General features: G+C 41.8%; 1 protein-coding gene across 1 annotated transcript in view; it reads right to left on the minus strand.

The window, feature by feature from the left end:
* Positions 1-17,980, minus strand: part of LOC126273015 (C-Maf-inducing protein-like) — an 879,384-nt gene extending 861,404 nt beyond the window's left edge. Inside the window, exon 1 of the mRNA XM_049976389.1 lies at positions 16,752-17,980. Coding sequence (XP_049832346.1) covers positions 16,752-17,402 — 651 coding nt within the window. The 5' untranslated portion in view covers positions 17,403-17,980. The remainder of the gene's footprint in view (positions 1-16,751) is intronic.
* Positions 17,981-22,524: the final 4,544 nt, after the last annotated feature.

Below are 22,524 nucleotides of genomic sequence, written 5' to 3' on the forward strand. Positions count from 1 at the left end.
CGCTGAGAGATGGAAGATTTAAGACAGAACGCCGGCGCACAATCTAGTGCCCAGAAACTGCCCATTGTCGCATTGTCTTGTCCTGCCAACGCCGGCCGGAGTGACCGGGCGGTTCTAGGCGCTACAGTCTGGAACCGAGCGACCGCTACGGTCGCAGGTTCGAATTCTGCCTCGGGCATGGATGTGTGTGATGTCCTTAGGTTAGTTAGGTTTATGTAGTTCTAAGTTCTAGGGGACTGATGACCACAGATGTTAAGTCCCATAGTGCTCAGAGCCATTTGAACCATTTTTTTAAAGTATCCACTGGTTTTGAAGGGATGCCGTCAAAACGTTACTTGTAGAACAGACCCAAACGACATGCTCTGATAATTAATGACACACTGGAGACCAGCTGTCTCACATACTGAATCCTGAGTAACTTCTGATAGAGCCTCGGTGCAATTTCGGACTAGCCCAGTATCTGTGTAAAGTATGGTACCTATTATGTTGTTGAATTGTTTTTACTCATCTTCTCTTCAGGTATTAGGCAGGAAATGCCTGTTAAGGTACCTATCTCTATCGCGGTCTTCCCCAGTCCCTTCTCCCATGGCACTTATAATTTCTTGCCTTTAAAGGAAGTCTCTCACTTTCCATTTTCTGTAGATGTTCGTTCCATTTCCTTCTGTTATCTCGAATTTTGTCACTGAGACTAAATAATTGCAGTTCTTCTCTAATATCTTGATTTCTTAGCCTGTCGTCTCTTGTGCAACCTTTAACACCTTTAAGGAATTTCATTTCTTGTGCCTCAATCCGGCTTCCTTGCTCCTTGGTAATCACTCACGTCTCACTTCCAAAGAGCAGTGTGGGAACTGAAACAGTTTTGTAAAATTTAATTTGAATGTTTTTCTTGGCTTTGTTTTTTAGGTTCCTGTTGTTTCTTCCACATACCCGGCTGAATTTACTAAGCTTAATTTCAATATCTCTGTTGTAGCCATATGTCATTTTGCATCCGAGGTAACTGAAATGGTTTACTTGCTCTAAAATCTTCTGATCTATCACTACTTTTGTTCTTATTGGTTCTTTCCCCATGAAGGCCATTGTCTGAGTTTTTCCTTTTGAAATTTCCATGTTAAATTTTGCACTTATTTGTTTTAGCAAGTAGAATCCTTTCTGAAGGTCATCTTCCTTATCTTCTAGGATCACTTCATCATCAACACATACTAAATTATTTAAAAGAATGTTCCTGTCTAGGCAGATGCCTTTCTGAAATTCTGTTTTCCATATATGTATTATTTCATTAATGTAGATGCTGAACAAAGTTGGAGAGATGCAGTGGTATTGTCGTACCCATTTGTTTGTTGATATCTCATTAGTAGTTTTACCATTGAGATATAGAGTGATATCTGTGTCTTGATATAAACTTTTTATCGCATTTACTTGATGCTTTGGATATCCGCAATTCGTCATTATTTCCCCAACTTTTTGTCTATTGACAATGTCAAAAGCTTTTTTGAAGTCAATAAAAGCAATGTGTGTTTGTTTATTATGCTCTCTCCGTTTTTCTATTATTTGCTGTAGAATAAAAACTGCATCTGTTGTGGAGCGTCCTTTCCTAAAACCCATTTGCTCCTCACGCAGTACTGCTTCTGCTATGTTTTTAACGCTTTATTTATAATCTTAGCATATATCTTGTAAGCTAAGTCCAGTAAACTTATTCCTCTGTAATTATTTCATAGGCTTTTATCTTCTTTTTAAAAAATGGACATCACTCTAGCTATTTTCCAGTCTTTGGGAATACTCTTCTTCTTCTTCATCATCATCTTCTTCTTCTTCTTCCTCCAACATTCGCTGAATAGATGCTTTATTTACTCGTGTGGTTAAATGGTTGTATTTTAATAAATCAAGAATAGCAGTTCCAGAAATTTCTTGCTATTTGTCTATTGTTTGTAAGGAGAGTGGAATCAGAAACTTAACTGGATAAGTAACCGTTAAATTAGATTTCATTTCGATCTGTAAGTATCATTGGCTCGTACTGAGTGCAGCACATTTTGTAATTAAACGTGTTGTACAAGGAAACCAACATACTACAGCAGTTAACGTGTTATCGAACGCGGGAAGAGATATGAAACAGGGAACGACTTTTTTTATAGACTAATTCGGTTAAGAGCGTCGGTTAATTAAAAGAAGTACGAAAGAAAGGAGTGTAGTTGTTTATGACATTTACTTTAACCGAATTCAGAGAAACCACTGGAAACTTCAAATATGGATCGCCACCACTCCGCCAGTGCGTTGACCGCTGCGCCAAGTGTCTGTCCGCATTTCGATTCGAGCTCGTCGACAGAGTGCTGTCAACTTCAGTGACATCACCATTAGAATGCTAGTGGGATTTTTTTCTTTTGTAGCCCGCCTGCTGCAAATAAAGAGAGTTTTCATCTATCCTATTTACCCAAACATGTTTCACCACCTGCGTGTCACTATCTTCCTTGAGTTTCATTTTATTTCCTCATTCACCCATCAGCTTGACAAGGTGGCACTTTCCAGTATGCTTCATAGACTAAAAATTTGTTTCCCATTGTTCTGGGCTGTTTTGATGTGTCACTCAATGCTTTTACCACTTGTTTCCAGATTTTTAGTGACTGTACTTTTACTCACCTCATGTTTATTAAATAATAAACGAATGAATCAACGATGACACCACGAGGTAAAAATCACGTTACCGGGATTAACAAAGCAGTCCTCTTTGAGTTTCTTGTATGTTATCTTCTGTTCGTTCATTATTAACACAGCCAGAGTCACCTGTGACGATGCAAGCACCCCCCCCCCCCCCCCAATATATCATTTCTTTTCGTTTTCTTTTTTTTTTGGGGGGGGGGGGGGATGAGACCAGACAGCGAGGTCACCGGTCTCATCAGATTAAGCAAGGAAGAGGAAGTCGGCCGTGCCCTTTAAAGGAACCATCCCGGCATTTGCCTGGAGCGATTTAGGAAAATCACGGAAAACCTAAATCGGGATTCCCGGACGCGAGATTGAACCGTCGTCCTAATATTTCATATTCGGTACGTTTCGTAATATTGTACTTAGATCTTCGGCGCATAATAATATGAAAATGAGGTCATTTGTCTTGCTATACGGTTAATTCAGGAAATTTTTTAATCGAGGCATAGTAAAATTAAAGTTATTTTTAATCGATGTGTTTTAATGCAATGCTGTACTTCGTGAAAACAGGAGCGCCTTGATGAAGCATATGCAAATTTTTTAAGGTGAGAATCTGTAAATATAGTAGAAACCGTGATAAATATCAGAGCAAAGTTCTTTATCGCAGGCAGTTTCGCGGTTCCACTTCCCAGTGACCACAGCCGAACATGGCAGAAAGTGCGACGTGCCAGCATTTGTCGGTTTCACATTTAGCAGCGGTTTTTTATAAGTTTCAGTGTACGCTGAGGCGTGCGCTATATTACTGTACTGTTTTCGTAACTTATCGAATGCTGTTGCAAGCCTTATTCTCATTAAAAATCTAATTTGTTACCGTATCTCGGAAGGTAAGCCGGCCGGGGTGACCGAGCGGTTCTAGGCGCTTCAGTCTGGAACCGCGCGACCGCTACGGTCGCAGGTTCGAATCCTGCCTCGGGCATGGAAGTGTGTGAGGTCCTTAGGTAGGTTTAAGTAGTTCTAAGTTCTATGGGACTGATGACCTCAGATGTTAAGTCACATAGTGCTCAGAGCCATTTGAACCATTTCGGAAGATAAAGTTTCGAAAATTAACCATAAAGCAGAATGATCCTTCTTTAGCGTACCACTATTTGCCAAATGCCTCAAAGTAATACCTGAACGATTATGAAATATTACTAGCGTTATCAGCTGGACTACTGACTCATGCTGTGTAATAACAAAGAAGAAAGCAATATGTGATGGCGCAGTGGTTAGCACACTGGACTCGCATTCGGGAGGACGACGGTTCAATCCCGTCTCCGGCCATCCTGATTTAGGTTTTCCGTGATTTCCCTAAATCGTTTCAGGCAAATGCCGGGATGGTTCCTTTAAAAAGGGCACGGCCGATTTCCTTCCCAATCCTTCCCTAACCCGAGCTTGTGCTCCGTCTCTAATGACCTCGTTGTCGACGGGACGTTAAACACTAACAAGCAAGCAAGCAATATGTGAGACAGTGAAAATGAGCTGTTTTTCTTCTATTGATTCCTACTTGTTAGATCGCGATGTTTTCTTCTCTCGTTTCTTACTATATACTTATGAAATAAGTAAACAGTACTGTGGTCACAAATGTGAGAAAAATTCTAAACTAACTTAAAATTCCGCAAGAAGGAAGCATAAAATGTCAAACATCACACGTTTTTAGTTACCGAAGTATGCCAAACTATGTTACATCAAAGGTTAAGAAATAAAATGACGCCCACTGAAGACTGTACACAGAAAGGCAAGGGCACCCATAACCGATGGCAAGGGGAGGGGGGGGGATGTCGCCAACGCCCCCCCCCCCCCATTCTAGCACTCAGGGAAAGGAAAAAATAGTGTATACAGGTGTTTTTCTTTCAAAAAACATGATTTAAAAGCCAGTATATTACACAGGTTCTTAACGCGTTCGGACCTGGAACTCTTTATGGCCACTTACGAGTCGCCATTCGTCTTCCAAAATGTTAAAACAATCCAAACACCGAGTTTTAGTCCCCCCCCCCCCTCCAAAAAAAACTACCTTATGGGTGCCCTTGTACATCGGTACAAAAGCATGTCTGTGGAAAAAATATTTCGTGTCTTTATCAAATAGATGTCAAACCCAAATTTACTTTTCAAACGCAGTTTAAAAAGCGAGATTCGAATGTCAATGCTTTTCAGCGAAAGTGATAATGTGCAGATTATTTAGTATGCTGACAAGATAAGATCATACTTTTATACGATGCTTCGATAGCTAATGAAATTTTCGAAATATAGTGTAAAATTATAACATTCTCTCGAGTTTTGAACTCTAAAATTGGAGACTAAGAATTTATATTTTCATCAAAATTACTGGTAACTGACGTTTCTCATTTAACCAGCGATAGCGTCAGCGGCGCTCATTTTACCGGTATTTCGGTCACAGAGTTGATCTCTATTGTAGATAGAAGTCTAGCTTATATTGGAGCGTGACAGTCTGCGCGTTGGCTAAATAAATGGCTCTGAGCACTATGCGACTTAATTTCTGAGGTCATGAGTCGCCTAGAACTTAGAACTAATTAAACCTAACTAACCTAAGGACATCACACACATCCATGGCCCAGGCAGGATTCGAACCTGCGACCGTAGCGGTCACGCGGTTCCAGACTGTAGCGCCTCGAACCGCTCGGCCACTTCGGCCGGCTGCGCGTTGGCTAAGCCAAAGACCGTATCGTAATATATATTACGCATATCGTAGTTACACTTTCGTCACCGATGAAAATCGCTGTCTGCCTAATGTGGTCTTTATGTTTACAAGCTTTTAATACGTTAAAATGGCGCCTAAAACCCCACATTCCTGCGGGGTCCCGGTACTTCGATAGTTAAAATACGCGTGATTGTATGACGTGACACTCGCCATACTGGCCAAAACTGGCGCGTTTTATCGTATACTTGAATGCTAAAAAGCCGTGTTAAGAGAGTAGTAGAATTTCTGAGGTGACTCACCAAACGAAACTAAAATTTTCAGAGTCCGAAAGCGGCCAAACTGGAGCGTAAACATCACCAACTGGGCATCCCGTGCCAGGTTCCGGGATCACATGAGGAGGAGAAGAAGAAGACAGACATAGGCTACTAAGATAAAGGTACAGGCCTGTCATCAAGTCTTCCCCTGATTACAAGAATTTTTCCTGAGAAACTGTGCTACATACAGATGCATTTTGTTTAAAAAGGGAGGCGTAACTCAAAGTTTTTATGGACACATTTCCGCATATCCCCCCTTCGTTGCCCGTAGAACGTCTTTGCTACACTCAACTTCTCTCCACGTCTTTGCCAACATCTCTTCCATCACCACGTTTACAGCATCTCGATTCGTGCCGTAAGAGTTTTCACATAACGAACTGACTAACTGAACTCTTTACCGTTAACGTAAATTAAAACAAAAAACGTCTAGAGCGGGTTATGTCTAACGAACGTGGTGGCAATGATGTTGGACCGTCCCCATCGATCCACCTCTCCAGAAAGGTATCATCCAAGAACTGAGACGGTGTATTCGTGTTTAAGTAACTAGCTTTTGTGGAAACAAGTAAATAGTCGAAAAGCTTCGTAGGCTATAACGGCGGAGTTTGCCACGAGCCTGTGCGACTGATCCCGGCGGAGGTTCGAGTCCTCCCTTGGGCATGGGTCTGCGTGTTGGTCCTTAGGATAGTTTAGGTTAAGTAGTGTGTAAGCTTAGCGACTGAAGACCGTAGCAGTTAAGTCCCATAAGATTTCACACACATTTGAACATTTTGCCACGAGCGACCACTTTGAGTTTATTACACCACAATAGCAGATTGTAGACGCCCTGTGTTTCCAATTTAGCACATTTCTCATAAATATTTGTGAAAAAGTTCAACTTCATCAGTAACAAGCGTTGTGTAATTACACTCGAGATTACAAGAGCTTTCGAACGCTGCTAAAAAAAGTGCACCGTTCCATCTAAACAACACTTACACATTTACTTCAATATTTAGTATGATATGAGAGTTGGGATAAAGTAAATAAGTGCCCCTCTGCTTACTGTAATTTGCAAGAAACCTTGTTTTCATATCTCGAATCATTCGTAGGGGTGTAAGTTTTAGATGTTTGAGCCTGCATATTATTAGTAATATCAAATAGCGATAACTGACACGTGAAATGTGTTTTCTGCAGATGTTCACTGCAGTAATGTGAATCAAGTGCTCTAAACCGATTTTCTGTTTGATGATCTGTGGTTACAGCAGCCTAGCATTTATAATAAGCATCTCAGTGTACTGTATATTTATATGTTTTGTCAAAGTTTATTATCACCTTTGGAAGGGTAACATACCTACCTTTCGTTGACTTACTCCACTTACACGAGGAGCGTTTCGCTTATGTATGGCCAGCCGCGGTGACCGAGCGGTTCTAGGCGCTTCAGTACGGATTTGAACGGCGAACCGGAGCTGGCGTCGAGGCAATTTGTGTGCATCTATTAGTTCCTTTTACAAAAGATTTTAATTGGGCTGAAATTAATCAGCTATTGGTACCATTTGCATGTACACCATTCATATTTTACGTGCAAACACAATCACCATCGTCGGAATTCGTGCAAAAACAAGTCAACCTTAAATAAATCCGCTCTGGAGCGAGACTGATGGTTCAAATTTGGTCCACCGGTGTAATGGACGTTGTGTAAGACAAGATTTAATAGTTTTAAAAAAACCTCGCTCCGTTTGGATTTTAAGTGTAAAAAAAAAGTCTGGGAGGTTTTCGAAGCGAGCCACTTCTATGTCTCGAACTTTGCACGAAGGCAACTAAATGGATATAATATAGCCAAAGTGAAACTTTTTATCCAGTAATCTTTATCTTGAACTGAACGCACGAAAACGGATTAGAGTGAATCAAATAACTGAAAATGCATTTTTACGATGAAATCGAAAACTCGCTTTCAAAAATTTACCTTCTTCGGTTTTTACGTGCAAAAAAAAAAAAAAAAAAAAAAAAAAAAAAAAAAAAAAAAAAAAAGAAAAACCGTGTTTAGTCAGGTTTTCTTACGCGCGCAAGTTCTATATTTCAAACTTAGGTGAATCGGTTCAAATTTTGTAAGAAGGTAGACAGTTACATGTGATTCACGGTAGTCGGTTGTTTTGTGAAAGCTTTATCGATTGCCACCATACATTGGTCTAAAATTGTACATAAAATGCATTTAAAATCCGTTTTTGCGCGAATCTCACGTGCTGAGACTTTTGAAAATGATACAGACGATAGTAAAAATATATATCCCTACGGTAACTATAAGAAGCGTTTGCAAAAATCTTTCCTAGTTCGGGTCCTTGCACGCGAAAAATTACGCATTTGCAAGTGAAACTTTGGTTCGTAGAAATACGTTGCATTTTAAGCACTGCATTTGGATATAATTTAAAAAGAACTGCTTATTACAGTTGATTATCATTTCGTTGTTTATACGTTAAAGATTTTATTCACCAGTGGCTTAAAAATCATCGAAAAATCTTTGATCGTGAAAAACAATGTATGTACCAAACCTGACTTATGCCCAGCCTCCTGTTTGACCGAGCCTTTAAAGCTTTATCGATAAGCAAGCAGAAAACTGAACTCTTAAAAATGCTATAAAAATAATTGCCAGAAGGAGGTCACTTATTTCTAACCGATAAAAAATGCATTCCTGCGTTTTCTTGAGACACTACTATGGTATCTTGTGGACAATTTATTTTCGGTCAAAACAAGCTTAAGTTCGGTGGTTTTCGTATAGGGTTGAAAAGTTGCTAGTATTTAGTCGCGCGTGCATTTTTTCGCAGTTGTCCTGCTTATTTCAGCCAATCATACTCATACTTAATTCGGATTGGCTATTGCAACATTTCGTGTCAAATTTGTTCTCTTTATGGCGACGTCGACCTGCTTAGCTCAGTGGCACAGTAGCTCAGGATGTTGGGTCAAAGGGTTGGCTGCCCTCTGTAATAAAAAAACCGGGTGAACAGGATCAACGGTGAACTATAACAGGTGTCGTGGGACGTCCGGCCCGAACATATGCAACGAACAATAACGAACTAAATGAGATCAGAAATAAAAGAAAAAAGTGGTTAGGTGCCACCCTCCCATGCAGCGAACCCAGGTTCGATTCCCGGCCGGGTTGGGGATTTTTTCCGCTCGTGGACTTGGTATTGTGTTGTCCTCGTAATTTCATCCTCATCACAGGCACGCAAGTCGCCCAATGTGGCATCGACTGAAATGGCATGCACTCGGCGGCCGAACTTCCCCGAATGGGGACTCACGCTCATTTCATTTCTAACGGCGATTTTTTAATTTTTAGTATTTATTATTGGATACTTTCAATAAACAATGACAAGAATTTCAAGGTAAGAAATAATAGAAAGATATACAATTTGTTACGAAAATCGTTCGCTTGCAAAATAAGCTATTAAGTAAGTTTATCTACGTATTTGCATACATTGTTATCTTGAACTTCGCACAGTATTTAATATTTCGCTCGGTACCGTATTTATGTTTGCTATTTTAATGCACTGTATTACAGTCTCAAACGTATATTAATAAAATCTAAAAGGAAAAGTAATGTCCCCAATTCTGTGCTCAAAATCCGGTAAATTCGCCAGCCTTAGCAAACAGTATAGTATGGCTGAAGAGCATACGTATAATAGCTAAAAAATCTTTTTTTTGGGGGGGGGGGGGGGGAGTGGGATAAAATTTCTGAGGGTGTGGGAGCATTAAAACATTTTTTTTTTTTTGTTTCTGGATATTGATTTTCTTTCAAAGCGAACCCCTGTTGCATGTATGGTGAGGGATGTAAGAACAGACAACCACAAATTTATGTGCTTCTGGAGAGTGGGATGAGTCTACAGTAGGAAATATCCGAGAATGGGGGTGGTGCATTTACGATAGAAAGTATCCCAGAACGCGTGAATCCTAAACTTTAATAACACATTGTGTCATACTGCACGACATAACAAATGTCATGTTGGATGCCACGGTGGCATGTGTCATAACGTTTGAAGGTCCCAGATAAGTCGAAAGGTTAGTTCCCTTCTTTAATCCCTAACTCCGCCCAGGGCATATTCGCCTTTCCTCGCGCATTTTCTTTCTGACAGATCTGTCGAACGAATACTACAATCGACTTCTGCAAATTGGAGGGCCGATAAAACGAATTTCTCGATAAATATAATTTGTTGCCATGTCGCCTACGGAAACATCTATGACTCTAAGAATCCTTTTGTGTTTTGGTAGACTCGATAAATCTAAGCTATTGTGATGACACATGGCACCACAAGCACTCCATTAATCAAAAGTCGGTGGCTAACTAACTCTCCTTACTCAGAGTCGTTTCGCCGTTTGTTCAGATAATCGTTTGGTCATTCTTCTCTTCGCCACATTTCTTCGTTTTCTCAACAATGCATAACTAACCACAATATATAAACCAGTTTAAAAAATGACTTCGAAGAAGAACGAATGTTCGACTTTCATGGAAAAGAAGCAAATTACTGGGCCCGTGGAATGTGGAGTGAAACAGAAGGTTGTAACGAAAGATTTCTCGCTTCTGCTGAAACATAAGATTTCTAGAAAAGTATGTTAAGGAAGGAGGTAGCGGGACCATCAAGATGAGTTTCCGCTTATTAAAGAAAGCTTACTGAAATGGCTAGCTCATTGTAATGAACATACCTGTAAGACGTTATAGGTAAGGAAAAAAGCTTAAATAATTCCCTGTTAGCCTGGACATTCAAGGAAAAGCCACATGTGAGAAAAGGCTCACTAAGTAAAAAACTGTTTCGTTTTTAAGAAGGTTTATGAAGAAAGTCTGTAGATAGCATAGTTTTAAGTACGGAAAAATGAATGAAATCAAAGCTTTTCGTGTATTTTCGTGAATATTTGTGCGCCTTCCGGTTGAAATATTAATGCAAATTTAAAAATAATAAAACGAGTAAAAACATTTTTATTTCGTGTTCTAGTTGTTACCTTCTGCTTACCCATGTGAGGACATGCGTATGTTATTGACATTACAGTACTATTGTATTCTTATTTCGACTTTTTCCAGGTTGCATCTTTGTCACACTAACAAGTATTAAATCGAACGCTAGTTGTTCAAAGATTTTTTTAAGCCTCTTGAACTTCGATTAACCGAGGTTTAACCTTGATTCATATGTCCGTAACATGTTTCAAAGACTGACGACCTCAGAAATTAAGTCGCGTAGTGGCTCTGAGCACTATGGGACTCAACTGCTGTGGTCATTAGTCCCCTAGAACGTAGAACTACTTAAACCTAACTAACCTAAGGACATCACACACACCCATGCCCGAGGCAGGATTCGAACCTGCGACCATAGCAGTCGCACTAAGTCACGTAGTGCTCAGAGCCATTTGAACCATGTTTCAAACCTCCTAAAAATATTTCTCTACTACAACCAGCTTCAGTCTTCATGCTATCATCAGATTTCATAAAACATTTAAATAAGTTTACACAGTGATATTCAACCTGTGCTCTCGTAAGTCACTGTTGTGATGCAGTAAAATATACACTCTTGGAAATTGAAATAAGAACACTGAATTCATTGTCCCAGGAAGGGGAAACTTTATTGACATATTCCTGGGGTCAGATACATCACATGATCACACTGACAGAACCACAGGCACATAGACACAGGCAACAGAGCATGCACAATGTCGGCACTAGTACAGTGTATATCCACCTTTCGCAGCAATGCAGGCTGATATTCTCCCATGGAGACGATCGTAGAGATGCTGGATGTAGTCCTGTGGAACGGCTTGCCATGCCATTTCCACCTAGCGGCTCAGTTGGACCAGCGTTCGTGCTGGACGTGCAGACCGCGTGAGACGACGCTTCATCCAGTCCCAAACATGCTCAATGGGGGACAGATCCGGAGATTTTGCTGGCCAGGGTAGTTGACGTACACCTTCTAGAGCACGTTGGGTGGCACGGGATACATGCGGACGTGCATTGTCCTTTTGGAACAGCAAGTTCCCTTGCCGGTCTAGGAATGGTAGAACGATGGGTTCGATGACCGTTTGGATGTACCGTGCACTATTCAGTGTCCCCTCGACGATCACCAGAGGTGTACGGCCAGTGTAGGAGATCGCTCCCCACACCATGATGCCGGGTGTTGGCCCTGTGTGCCTCGGTCGTATGCAGTCCTGATTGTGGCGCTCACCTGCACGGCGCCAAACACGCATACGACCATCATTGGCACGAAGGCAGAAGCGACTCTCATCGCTGAAGACGACACGTCTCCATTCGTCCCTCCATTCACGCCTGTCGCGACACCACTGGAGGCGGGCTGCACGATGTTGGGGCGTGAGCGGAAGACGGCCTAACGGTGTGCGGGACCGTAGCCCAGCTTCATGGAGACTGTTGCGAATGGTCCTCGCCGATACCCCAGGAGCAACAGTGTCCCTAATTTGCTGGGAAGTGGCGGTGCGGTCCCCTACGGCACTGCGTAGGATTCTACGGTCTTGGCGTGCATCCGTGCGTCGCTGCGGTCCGGTCCCAGGTCGACGGGCAGTTGCACCTTCCGCCGACCACTGGCGACAACATCGATGTACTGTGGAGACCTCACGCCCCACGTGTTGAGCAATTCGGCGGTACGTCCACCCGGCCTCCCGCATGCCCACTATACGCCCTCGCTCAAAGTCCGTCAACTGCACATACGGTTCACGTCCACGCTGTCGCGGCATGCTACCAGTGTTAAAGACTGCGATGAGCTCCGTATGCCACGGCGAACTGGCTGACACTGACGGCGGCGGTGCACAAATGCTGCGCAGCTAGCGCCATTCGACGGTCAACACCGCGGTTCCTGGTGTGTCCGCTGTGCCGTGCGTGTGATCATTTCTTGTACAGCCCTCTCGCAGTGTCCGGAGCAAGTATGGTGGGTCTTACACACCGGTGTCAATGTGTTCTTTTTTCCATTTCCAGGAGTGTATTTATACACATTACATGACAACAGGGACTTACGATGGATTTTGTACCATTTGAAGAGTGGCAATGGAAAATATTTTGAGTGCCAAACTGAATTTGTCAGGAGAATGAAAAACCTGTTTACACGTAACTGATTTGCAACCGAAAAATTGAGAAGGTGTTCTGATACCAAAGAATTATGCTGTTCAACACATCACTGCAAAACAATCAGACACATTGGAAGAAAAATACTTTCTCAGTAACGTATCAAGTGCCATACCAACAAACTCACTGGTTCTGAGCGTCAATAAGACAGTTACACAAGCTGATTCTTGCAAAGAAGAAAACAGCAATCAACCACTGTCAACAGAACTATTTATTTACACAGATATCACCGTTGCCGGTTTCGAACCGAAAGGATAATCTTCAGACGGCTGATAGGGTTTATATTACATTTGTTGTTGTTTACGTTAATTGTTGGCCGTTTTTCTGCAACAACTAATGTAAGCAACGACGTAAATAAACGTCCGTCCGCTGAAGATTAATTAGCCAACCGGTTCGATACTGGTAACCGCGCTATTTGTGTTAATGAATAGCGCTATTAACTATGGCTGGTTGCTTATTTTCTTCTTTGCAAGAATCATTTTGTATTCTGTATACAGTCGCGATCTCAGAAACGTCAGTTGTCGATAAAATAGGAAGAAGAAAGTTGTGGTTGCTAGTGTCACCGCTACTGGGGCAGGGCGCTGTATTTGTGATAATACAAGTATACACAGCATTTAATTGTTAACTAATAGAACCTGTTCCCACATCTTTTACATTTTGGAACTCCAGAGGGAAGCACAGCTTGGCACAAAGAACATTCCCCGTCTGTTAACACATGTTTGAAAGACTATGTCCATGTTATGACACCTGGATCAAGTCTAGCAATACGCAACAGAGAGCCGAGAATGCAACAGCACTGAAAACGCGTTACCTGAAGAAAAATAAATTAATTAATTAAACTCGCCAGTGATCATCCTCAAGTGTCAATCGAGTATATTAATACAAATTGACTGGTGTGTATAGGGGGAAAAACAGTGCAACACGCACCTTTTTGTTTGACTCCAATTTCACTTTTAAGGGCTGAAACAGACCTCGAAATTTAAGACGGCATTTAGGTTTAGGGTGAATTTCTTCTTAACGATATGTAAAAAATATTTTGCACATAAAGGTTGATACGGAACCAATGTTCTTGAAAACTATAATCAAATTTTGTTATAATTTGAAATTTTGCAAAATGCCCCACCACCATAATTACTTTGGAAAAATGAAAACTTTTGTAAAGACATAAATTAATGGTGGCTGGGTATTTTGCAAAATTTCAAATTATTACAAACGTTGATCACACGCTTTTCAAGAACGTTGACCGCATATTAACTGTTACATGAAAAACCTTTTTTGTGTGTCAGCGTTTCTTACATATTCTCTCTAAAGACGAAAAGTCAGTTTACCTTTCGGGGTGTGACCTATCTCTTAAAAGTAAAATCGGGCACAAACAGAAAAATAGGTACGGTACTATTTTCCCCCCTCTACACTCCGGCCAGGTTTCACTAATATGGTTTACTGACGGGAACGTTCGCTTGTTCGAATTTTTTCCATTTCCATTCTTTATTTGATACTCTACAGCTACATGGATGCTCTGCAAATCACATTTAAGTGCCTGCCAGAGGGTTCATCGAACCACCTACACAATACTCTATTATTCCAATCTCGTATAGCGCGCGGGAAGAATGAAAACCTATATCTTTCCGTACGAGCTCTGATTTCCCTTATTTTATCTTGGTGATCGTACCTCCTTATGTAAGTCGGTGCCAACAAAATATTTTCACTTTCAGAGCAGAAAGTTGGTAATTGGAATTTCGTGAGAAGATTCCGTCCCAACAGAAAACTCCTTTCTTTTAATGATATCCATCCAAAATCCTGCGTCATTTCTGTGACACTCTCTCCCATATTTCGCGATAATACAAAACGTGCTGCCTTTCTTTGAACTTTTTCGATGTACTCAGCAAGTTCTATCTGGTAAGGATCCCACACCCCAGTGGACGGACAAGCATAGTGTAGGCAGTCTCCTTAGTAGGTCTGTTACATTTTCTAAGTGTCCTGCGAATAAAACGCACTCTTCGTTTAGCCTTCCCCACAACATTTTCTGTGTGTTCCTTCCAATTTAAATTGTTCGTAATTGTAATACCTAGGTATTTAGTTTAATTTACGGCTTTTGGATTAGACTGATTTATCGTGTAACCGAAGTTTAACGCGTTCCTTTTAGCACTCATGTGGATGACCTCTCACTTTTCGTTACTTAAGATCAACTGCACTTTTCGCACCATTTAGATATCTTTTCTAAATCGTATTGCAGTTTGTTTTGATCTTGTGATTACTTTATTAGTCGATAAACGACAGCGTCAACTGCAAACAACCGAAGACGGCTGCTCAGATTGTCTCCAAAATCGTTTAAATAGATGAGGAACAGCAAAGGGCCTATAACACTACCTTGGGGAATGCCAGAAATCACTTCTGTTTTACTCGATGACTTTCCGTCAGTTACTACGAGCTGTGACCTCTCTGACAGGAAATTACACATCCAGTCACATAACTGAGACGATATTCCATAAGCACGCAATTTCACTACGAGCCGCGTGTGTGGTACAGTGTCGAAAGCCTTCTGGAAATCCAGAAATACGGAATCGATCTGAAATCCCCTATCAATATGTAACGTCTCCTGGCAAAACACACATATGTGGAAGAAAAGGAGAAAAGAATAATTGAACTGGATGATTGTAATTGCGTGGGCAATGATTGTAGGAACTTTATGTAATTAAGACAAACCATTATGTCATGTTTCGTACTTGTATAGAATTATGTACCGTTTTTTTAAAAAAAAAAAATAATATCGTCGGCGAGTACTGAAACCGCCACAGACGATAATTATTAAATATCAAGCAAAGATGAGAATAAGTCACAACGAGTATAAATAGTAGTGACCGAACTTTAATTTCTCTGTAGTCTTCTTGGAGTTACGTGATTAGGAAGAGCATGTGACGTTATATTGTACGCATGTGTAACATTCTTTTGTCAAGACTGAGATACGTGCGCCATTAGGTGCTGATTTGTGAAGGTGTGTAATAACTTGATCTGTTTAAATAGTTTGAATAGAGTTTCTTAGTAAAAACTTGCAATATGATTTGTAATAAGCTTGCCTGGTATTTTATCCCATCCCTTTAAGACATTTTCAGCTATTTAAATATTATTCGTGGCGCAGAGCTGCTCTACGAACGAGCCGCTGCCGCGGCGCATTGAAACTGCATTAAATGAAACCAGTCATACCGCTAACAAGCGGACAGGTAATAGTAAACTAAAATTATTTCTTTCAGCTTCGGAATTGCAGGGCAGAGCAGCAGATGTTATGATGTGATTTACAGGTGGACATGGGCTGCGGATGATAATTTACATTCATAACAAATGGAATCTTGCTGTGTGTAGTTCTGGTCTGGCAAACATAGTAAAAACATCTTTTTCTCTAATAATAGTCTCATGTTCTCGTGTTAGTCGTGGTACTTATTTACTGTTAACAAAAATCCACTGCAAAATTTTGATGTTGAACAAACATTGTGTACTGTAACATCAGCACTGCTAACGAAATAATTTTCAGTAACTTTTTCAACAACTGTAGAGTAAGGAATATATGTTGAACTTTGTGGTGAGCTACAGTAACGAAAAATGCTCCTTTAATAGAAAGCCAGATCCAGAATAGTAAGAACATAATATAATTAGTTTTGTTGAAAGTTAATGATCCAAAGAAAGTCACAGCACAGCATCCCTAATAAGTATTTCAGGACCCTTTTCGTAGTAACATATTTTATCTCCTATATTAGTTGCTACGCTATCAATAATAAAACAAAGAGAGCCAACGAAAATAGCACTGAGCACTTCATGTGAATAAAGAGCTAATTGGGTTTCACAGGAACGATATTTTCTAAACCCATGTTGACTGTTTTTATATCCCCATTTATCCTGTTTTAAATATCTTAAGATACCGGATAATGGTTTGAAGACAAACCGATTATAACGAGGAAGCTTTTTTATGCTCTTGACGATGAACTGTGAAGTTTTGAAATACCTTCAGAGAATGTGTTAGCAAAGATGCACTTACCGTTTTGGAAGTGATGCACGAGTCGTTGAGGTACAGGTGGTGCGTCTCCCAGCGACGCAGGAACTTGGAGCTGAGGATCTTGCTGATGACGGTGCGCGTGTGGTTTAGGTAGCACACCTGCAAGTCGCCCTCGCGCACCAACTTGAAGCGCGGACCGGCGGCCGCAGCGCTCGGCGTGGCTCCGGCCAACGCCGGGCTCGACGCCACCTTCATAAGGGGCGGCGGCAGCGTCGTCTGTGCGACCGGCGACAGCGGCGGCGACGGAGACCGCGAATCGGACGACGAGCACGACGGGGACGCCCCAGCGTCGTCGCCTTCGTCGTCGTCGCCGTCGTCGCCGCCGCAAGCCGAGGACGACGCCCGCGGGGGCGGCGTCGACGGCGGGGCGCTGCGGCCGCTGGCGTCGCTGCGCGGGGAGTCGCCGCCCCCGCAGCTGGGGGGCCGCTCCTCCGCCTCCGTCAGCGCCGCCTGCGACTCGCGCTGGCTGCCGCCCCCGCGCCGGTCGCCGCCCCCGTCCAGCCCGCCGGCGGCGGCGCCGCGGCGGAACGTGTTGGAGAAGCAGAACATGAGAGCGACGACGCAGCGCGACACCCTGCCCAGCACGGATCGCGGGCCCGCCGAGGCGACCGGCTGCGCAGACTTGGCGCACATGCAAACGCGACGCTGCGTGCGCTCGCCCTTTGCCTTAGGCTCGACGCATGGCTGCCGGCACGAGCAGTGCCCGCCGCCCTTCCTCAGTATCCACCAGCGCCGCTCCGCCTCCTTGCTACTACGCGATAGCGCCGTTCTGCCCGTTACTGTCAACCCTCCCCACACGACGCAACACCTTTCCCCTGTCAAGTCACCCGATCACAACTGTCTAAATCGGCGTCAAACTGCCTAAAGTCCTCTTCGCTCAAGGTGTCAAGAACACTGTCACTACGGCGGTAACACCACAAGCTCAAGTCCGATCATCGACGGCCGTTGAACCCACTGTTTACAAAACGACTGTCACGCCAATCGGTCCTCGTATCCTGCCGCAGCAGACATTCCCGCGTGGCACATTACCAACGAAAATCGCGCGGTGAGCACGCCAGCCGGCTAGTACGCAGCGCGCGTGGCCACCACACTCGACATCGCACGCTCGCGAGTCGGGGTGCGTATATCGCGCGCGGTACCACCGCCGACCGCACTGCTCGGCTTGGCGCCGACTTCTGACAACAAACACGGCGGGGCCCAGCGGCGCGCATGCTCTCTTCGTACTGCGCCTTTCGATTGTTATACGCTCGGCGCCTGTGACAGCGCGGACATCTAGCGGTGGCCGGGCGCACTTCTTGTTGAAACAGCCGTGCGGAGCGACGCGCTCTGGCAGTAGCATTGCAGTTGCGGCAGCGCTGGGGGGACTTCGCATTTCCGACCGAAGCGACTGTCATTTCACTGTTTCATAGATAATAGTGATCATCTAGCACTTTAATCCTAGGATGCATGGTGCCGAAAACATACATGAATGCATATGCAGGGCCTCCAAGGCCCTGCCTAATTTAAAATTTACCTCTTTCCCTACAATCATTCTTTCGAGTTAAATTTATTTCTGCCAAATTTTTTGTCATATTGAAAGATTCCTAAGATACAGTAACAGGATCTGGTGAGCCTGATTAACATTTTATTAATTTTTTTCAAAAAAAAAAAACTCTAAGAGTGAACTTTTATTAGTTACATCCATTTACGTACAACATATACAAATAATTTTATTGATTCACTTATAAGTTGCAGTTTACATTTTATAACATTTATTACAACCAATTTCTTCAATTAAAACCTACTTATTAGTCACAATATTACGTGTATAGGCAATATTTTGACAAAAAGTTATTATTCGTTGTTCACATAAAATTGCATTTTTCTTAGTTTTCAACATGTGACAAACAAGAAGCACAAAGAACGCCACTATGTTCCTTACAAATGTTGGTTTTACACTTAATGCATGTCATAGCACTTTTCCTTTGTTCATTCTATGGACAATAATTGCATCTACCTTTTCCTGAAACAGGTAGTTGGTTCGGCAATATGTCATCTTTTTGAACGCCACATCTTTGCATGGCATCAACGATTTTCTTACGAAGATTAGGGATCTGAATACAAAGTTCCATTAGTGGTCTTACCATTTCCTCTGCTATATCTCTTAGGAACAAACGCCTTTTATCACTTCTTCCACTATGGTATGTCAGATGTTGGGTGGAAAATAAAATTTCACAGTTCTTTGCTGCGACGTCCATGAGATTCATCCATAGTGCAAATGACCATCTTCTCGTTTGTCTCTTGCAAGTGTAATAACGAATTTTCTGGTCCATTTCAGCTACTCCACGCTTCGCAAAGTTATAGAACTTTATTATATCTGGTTTCTTTTTTGCATGAGTTTCATCAACGTTTCGTTCGTGATGCATTATGCTAATTAGAACTACAGGCTTTTTCTTTTTGGGAACATAACTCACCATTGTAATGTCACCTCTAAATGCAAACAAAGAGGAATGAATCGTTCTTGAGGCGGATGGTTTCATCTCATTAGGAATTTCTCGTTTATTTTGTTTGATTGTTTCCACCACTGTAATTTGCTTCTGAAGCATCTCTTCTGCCAGCTGCACGCTAGTAAAGAAGTCGTCAACAGTAATATTTTTTGATGATCCGTCAATGCTTTTAGCAAGATCTTTCACCACATTCAATCCAAGATTTTTCTGAATAGGTTCATAGGGCTTCCTTTCCGTGTAAACAATTCCGTCTAAAGCATATGCAGATGTAGCATCACATAACCAAAATATTTTTATGCCATACTTGGCTGGTTTAGAGGGCATATAATGGGTGAATCTGCATCTTCCACGGAATGGGACTAGCTGTTCGTCAACTGTGAGCGAATCATAGGGAATCATTCTATTTCTACACTCGTCAAGAAATAGTTCCCATACACAGCGAACAGCTGCAAGTTTGTCATCTGCAGATCGAGCTTCACAGGTACGCCTGTCATCAAATCTAATCATTCTCTTTATATCTTATAATCAATTTACTGACATTGTGTCCTTATATGTAGGATTTGCCTTCTCATCCAAGAATAATTCTCTAATAGGAACATCCCAACTCTTCTCAACAACAGAAAGCAGTAAAAGACCAAGAAAAGCCTCCAATTCAGCAAGTGAAACGTCTTTCCACGTTTTACCACGTAAAGCAGCCACTCTTCTGCCTCCAATATTTGTTCAGTTGATGATTTCCTCTAGTATTTCCTTGGAGATGAAATAGTCCCAGGCATCCTTAGGTTACAGGTTTTCAAACCACGGGCTGGACGAGGTGCCTTTTTTACGGTATTGTGGACATGAGTACGAAAAGTTGCAGAAGTATCTAATTTCCAAATCGTTACATTCCGACTAATGTATGTGTGGTCGTCTATACCTTTTTGTGGTGGTTCTTCATTTTCAGGCTCTGATTAAGTAATATTATCCATCTGCAGGTTCATTGGCTGATTCTTCACTACTTGTATCTTCAAAAATATTCCCTTCCTCGTAAGAATCATCTTCAAACCACCGAGCCACAACACTTTCAAAATTAGCTGTATTTGCACATATTGGCGCTCTTGCTATGTGTGTCGAAGCCACAGCAAAAGGCGTGTCTCTCGAATAACAGCTTGTGCAGCACAAAACGAGTCATACTCGTAACAATATGGGCCTTGTAGCAACAAGCAAACTACAGTAACAATGAGGCTAACAAGAGCAGCACAGGATAACAGTACTATGCAATAATAAAACATTTGGTAGCAAAAAGATCAATAATACACCGACATCGCCAATATGTCAAAGTAGTGTGTATTATTTTTTAGTTATACTATTACTACTACAGCTACTGCTGCTGTTGCTGTTGGCACTCCTGTTGCTGGAAATACCATTGCAGTTATTGTTGAATTAATAACTGCTCCCACACAAATGTTGAAGACAATATAGGCTAAAGAACATTTATAAATGTGTGAGGGCCTCTGAAGCCGTGCTTATGCATTCACAGAGTGTGAGTAAACGTATCGAATTATACAAAAAACTTAAAAAGGTATCTCGTTCAGACATGATAGGAGGAATGTCACAGTGTTAGTGAAAGAGTACTGGAAAGAAGTTTGAAATCATACAAAAAATTACAGAGGTTTTTTAAAAAAATGAAGACATACAAGGGTGTCGGAGGCCCTGTATAAGCATCCTAGGGTTAAGTACAATCCCTCACAGAGAACGGCGGAAACGCTACAAGGACGGCTCTCATTTTTCTCTTAGCTAGCTCTCAAAGTCACTGCAGAACAGCTCAGTAAATTCAAGCTCTCGGAACATGTTTTACTGTCCATTTTTCAACGCACCTGAAGAAAAGCTGTTGCTGAACATAGTTTCGGTTTATATAATGGTCCTGGGCAGGAAAGTTGTATTCAGATCTCTAACTAGGAGAACACGGCACGTGCCATAACCTGATTACCCAGAAACTTAGTGGAAGAAGAGCCAAAATAAAAGAACATGTGTCTCGGCTTATCCGTAGAAATTCGACTGTTTCTGAGGAAATGACTGTCAAAGATCTTAATGTAATTAAAATGTCTTTCAGCGGACGACGAGCTCAATCCAACTGGTGCCTTTCACTTTTGCGTCCCGTGTTGGAAACCCGATAAATGTTTTTATTTTATTTTATTTTTTCGTTCATCTACCATCTGCGTAGAACGTTGCTACACGAGTCTTTCTTATCTAGTTACGGGATACAGGGGCGTTATGTTAATTGTAAAATTATGATATATGTGTGTGCGTTATTTTCAAGGGGTTACAATCTTTTTAAATTATCATATTTTTATATTTGATTCTTACGTCAAGACTCAATTCTTATATTTTGTTCTAATATCCATTGTTCAGGAAGGTTTGGTGCATTTCTTTGGGTGGTATCGATCGTAGAAACTTTCGAAAAATAGAAATCCCGAACACACAAGCACAGGTTTGCCACAGTGACATTTCTTCGTAATAATCTTACTAGGAAAAGAATCGTCGTTAACATTCCAGAAGATTTCATGCAGTGGCAGTAATATCGCGACAGACTACGATCAATGGATTGCTTTTCCAAAAACTGGTCCTTGCAATTGATTATTAATTACGACACGCTAAGGAATTTCACCGAAAACAGTTTCAAGTAATTTTTCATTAATTTGTTGTTTTTTAAAACCATTCACCAGATATACAGGACGTTTATAATTGAATATCGGCGTTTTAACGCTTTATAATATTCACTACATTAAACTTACAGTTAGAAATGGTATGTCAAATAAAAGAGCAACTCAAACAGTTTTACCAAGAACCTTATAAATGTTCTTAGTGAGCACCATTTGTCCCACGGCACACATCAAGTCTATAGCCGAGCGCTGTATAGGCCGCAAGGGGCCCAATGACAGGGCTTGCTTTGCACGGCCTCCACATTCTCCCGAACCAGCGCCATGCGATTTTTTCCTTTGAGGCTTCATGAAGGATCGTGTGTACGTTCCTCCGCTACAAGCAGACCTGCCTGAATTAAGAAACCGGATTCAAGCAGGTGTTGCTACGCACTTATCAACGTTTGTGAAGAACTCGGTTATAGACTTGATGTGTGCCGTGTGACAAATGGTTCTTGGTGAAACTGTTTGAGTTGCTCTTTTATTTGACATACCATTTCTAACTGTAAGTTTAATGTAGTAAATATTATAAAGCGTTAAAACGCCGATATTCAATTATAAACATCCTGTATATCTGGTGAATACAGGCACCAT

Source organism: Schistocerca gregaria, chromosome 5 (assembly GCF_023897955.1).
Source record: "Schistocerca gregaria isolate iqSchGreg1 chromosome 5, iqSchGreg1.2, whole genome shotgun sequence".
Taxonomy (NCBI): domain Eukaryota; kingdom Metazoa; phylum Arthropoda; class Insecta; order Orthoptera; family Acrididae; genus Schistocerca; species Schistocerca gregaria.